At 40.1% G+C, this 3,757-nt stretch overlaps 1 protein-coding gene across 1 annotated transcript; it reads right to left on the bottom strand.

Annotated features, from left to right (window-relative positions):
• Positions 1 to 584: 584 nt before the first annotated feature.
• LOC146853917 (olfactory receptor 5B12-like) lies at positions 585 to 1,538 on the bottom strand. Its single transcript, XM_085650969.1, has one exon. The coding sequence runs from the start codon at positions 1,536 to 1,538 to the stop codon at positions 585 to 587; it is 954 nt and encodes a 317-aa protein (XP_085507095.1).
• Between the last annotated feature and the right edge of the window lie 2,219 nt (positions 1,539 to 3,757).

Here is a 3,757-nt window from a genome sequence, read left to right as displayed (position 1 = left end):
GAGAAGTTTTTTTTTTGCCTGTGAGTTGTGTTTACGATATTACCCTTCTGACAGTAGATATGCCATTGAAAAAAAACAAGAATTAATTGCATTTGGCAGGTGATGAAGATGTTGGTGTCATGAATGGTGATAAAAAAGTCCCCTGGTTAAATGTGAACAATGATTGAGGGGGTTGAAGATAGGGTAATCTGGTCTTGGATTTATTAGGTCTTTGATTTTGTGATTTTTAGTATTTCTCCCTCAAAGTAATGAGCTTGCATTTGTCGCTGTGCGATTTTCAAGGTAGTGATGTATGATCCAATGTTTAGATCGATCTTCTTAGCTTGAAGAGGGAGCCAGTAAACCATGTTTAGCTCAGTTTAATGGACAGGTGTTTTTGGTGGAGACCTCATTTCTAGGACAATATATATCTAGTGTAGACACAAAGGGGCTTAGTCACAAGCCCCTTGCACCGCCAGTACATCACTTTTTCCCATATTGAAAGTGATGCACTGGCAGCCCAAGGGGCTTGCAAATAAGCCCCATCATGTCTTGTGTTGCATCCCAGAATAGGGTAATGGCCCACCAATATTTAAACATGTTAGTTATTCATCTTGGAGATGTATGGAAGCAAAATATTTTCCAATCGTTTTCCTCAGTGCACCTTTGACATCCTGGTTTCTCAGGCTATAGATGATAGGATTTAGCATTGGAATCACAACAGTGTAGAAAACTGAAGTTACTCTTTCAAAACCAAAGGAGTACTTCAATTTGGGACTGAGGTACACAAAAAGGCCAGTGCTGTAGAACAAGGTAACACAAATCAAGTGGGAGGAGCAGGTGGAAAAGGCTGGGAGCCTACCTCCAGAGGATGACATTCTCATTATGGTGGTTAAAATATAAATGTAAGAGGTGAGTATAGTACAGACTGACACTATTGCTATGGTAAGGGAGCAAATTAGCATCAAAATTTCATTGACAAAGGTGTCAGTGCATGAAAGCCTGAGAAGAGGGGGGACATCACAGAAGAAATGTGAGATCTCTTTTGAGCCACAAAAAGACAATCTGAAGATGAACCCGGTTTGTAGCATGGCATGTAGAAATCCACAGATGTAGACACCAATGACTAGTTGCGTACACATCTTGCCAGTCATTATAGCAGAATACAGCAGAGGATGGCATATCGCTGAATATCTGTCATACGCCATCACAGCCAAAAGGAGACTGTCTGATGTCCCGAAGACAATGAATGAAAAGAGCTGCACAGCACACCCTGAGATGGAAATCACCATTCTCCCCAGGAGAAGGTTGGCCATCATGTTTGGAGTGATTGCTGAGGAATAGCAAATGTCTACAAAGGACAGGTTACTAAGCAGGAAGTACATGGGCGTGTGGAGGTGAGGGGCAATCCTAATCAATGCCATTATAGTTACATTCCCAATTAAGGTTGTGACATAGACCAGGAGAAAGAGCACAAAGAGAGGGACTGGCAGCAGAGGATCCTCAGTGAGACCTAAGAGAATGAACCCTGTCATGGAGCTCTGGTTCGTTTCTTTCATGTAGGGCCAAATAGCACTTGCTGAAAAAGAAATGCAAGCAAAGCATCATGCTTTAGGATTAGGACTTATTTAAAAAATGTATTTAAAATATTCTATTTTAATTCATACGTTTTTCACAATTGTTAGTTCATTACATTTGATACAATTTATTTTCATTTTACAAACAACACATTTGAAAACATATTTAAAAAATTACATAGAATCACATAATTATGAATTTTCAAACATCTCATATATTTACCAGGGCAGTAATGACTTTGCAATACATCAATTAGACAAATATTTTCATTAGTTTAAATGGCCACTGTCTGCCCTACAAATAAACATGGTTTGGTAAAGCCTTTCAAAGGTGTTAGTCAACATCTTTGCCTTGACAATTCTCGTTGTCAAGCCTGAGCATGAAAGGAAGACAAAATGCGTGTTTGATGATGCCAACAACAATCAACAAAAAAGCCAAAGTAGCCAGACCCTGCGGGAACATGTATAGGGGCACATGCAGAAAAACAACTTCTTCCTCTTGTTAGCTGAGGAGAATGGATTTTGACTGTGACATCCTGTCAATCCCTTCAGTTTTTCATATGCAATAACATTCTGGGACCTGTACTTCACTCTTGTTTTAACTTTAGAAGTAAGCTCTGCCGGATCAGCTGAGAATTAATAAATGAATTTTAGTCTTATAGAGTGCACTGGCACTCGGAATCGAACATTCTGGCACTTAAGTATAAACTCCAATAGTCCCAGCTGAGGAAGGACTAAAAGGAAGAAACAGACACTGAGAGAGATTGGGAGAATGATTAGATAAGGGATTAACAGAGTGTGTCAGAGGCCAAGAAGAGCCAGGTCGTCAAGTGCTTTTTGATAAGTGCTTCAACATGAATGAAACCTAGAGGGCTGAGGAGTTGGTTTTCTGCCTTAGTTCCTAATACCATAAAGAATGTTCTACCTTGGGTTTTATGTCTAAAGAGAGGGGGCTTAAGGAGGTATAGGAGGCATAGGAGGATCTCAATTTCATTTGAGTTGTATGGTGAGTGAATCTGGTAGCCAGGTATTCTTGTCCAATAGACTTGAATTCTCTAAAGACCAGTTAGAGGATCTTGAGTTGTATGGTGAGTGAATCTGGTAACCAGGAATTCTGGCCCAATAGACTTGAATTCTCTAAAGACCAGTTACAGGATCTTAAAAAGGTTCCTTTTGTGGATTGGCAGCCAGTGTAATGTTTTAGAGCTGTATTTAGGGCTGCAAAAGCAGAGCTTCATATTGGGAGCTTCAGCACAAGTCTGACCTCAGCATTGTGCACCATTTGAAGCTTATGGAGTAGCAGTTTGAAAGATCCTACTGAGAGACTATTACAGTAGGAGTCTAGAAATGATGAAAGCAAAGGCAACTGTATTTCCTGGTTGCTAGCAGAAGATAGTTGAAGACTATTCTTAAGGAGTTAATGAGATTAAAACACATTCCTGCCACTCCCAAAGGTTGTGGGTGGAATGGGAACATGGTGTTTAATTTTAATACTAGGTTTCTTGCAACTTCTACTGTGGCAAGGGGCAGGGGCACTGAGTTTGGCCTCCATTGAGTTGGAGAAACCAGGTTGGATTTGCAAAAAACCTGAATCTCCATTGTATCTTTGTTGCATTTTAGGTGGTTTGATTGCATCCACAAGATAACTTTAGTGAGACAATTGTGGAAGTTTAGTTCCAAGCCAAAGGAACCTTTATCAAGCAATAGGATCAGCTGCATATAATCAACTTAGGATGTAGTAGAAATGCAAAATTATGCTATAAAGAAGATTAGTGGGGCCATGTATATATTGAAGAATGTAGGGCTAAGGGATGAGCCCTGCAGAATTCCAAATGCCATTGATCTTGTTGTAAATGAGAAAGGTCCTAGTGCAACTACTTGTCTACTGACTGTCGAGAAAGAATTGATCCAGGACAGGGTTTTATGGGAAATGCTGCAGTCTTTGATCCGTTGGGGTATGGAGCATGAGATGGTATCAAACGTGTTGGAGCGCTCAGATAAAATCAGCACTTCATTATTTCCCTCATCCAGCGTCATTTTGATAGTTTCGGAAACTTCCAGATGGGCTTATTCTGTGGAGTGTTTAGGACAAAAGCCAGATTGCTGAGGGAAGAGTGAATTTGAAGTTTTTTCGAAATGGTAATTAGTTGGCCACTGACAACTTTTTCAAGCTGTAAGGTTAATGCGGGATGTAGCGATAT

This window comes from Triturus cristatus, chromosome 4_1 (assembly GCF_964204655.1).
Source record: "Triturus cristatus chromosome 4_1, aTriCri1.1, whole genome shotgun sequence".
NCBI classification, from domain to species: domain Eukaryota; kingdom Metazoa; phylum Chordata; class Amphibia; order Caudata; family Salamandridae; genus Triturus; species Triturus cristatus.
Note: the sequence above shows the minus strand (reverse complement) of the source record. Positions and strands in the feature narration are given on the sequence as shown.

What these genes read in the sequence shown, in the direction of transcription:
- LOC146853917 (XM_085650969.1), bottom strand. Translation starts at nt 1,538, where the DNA reads ATGAAAGAAACGAACCAGAGCTCCATGACAGGGTTCATTCTCTTAGGT.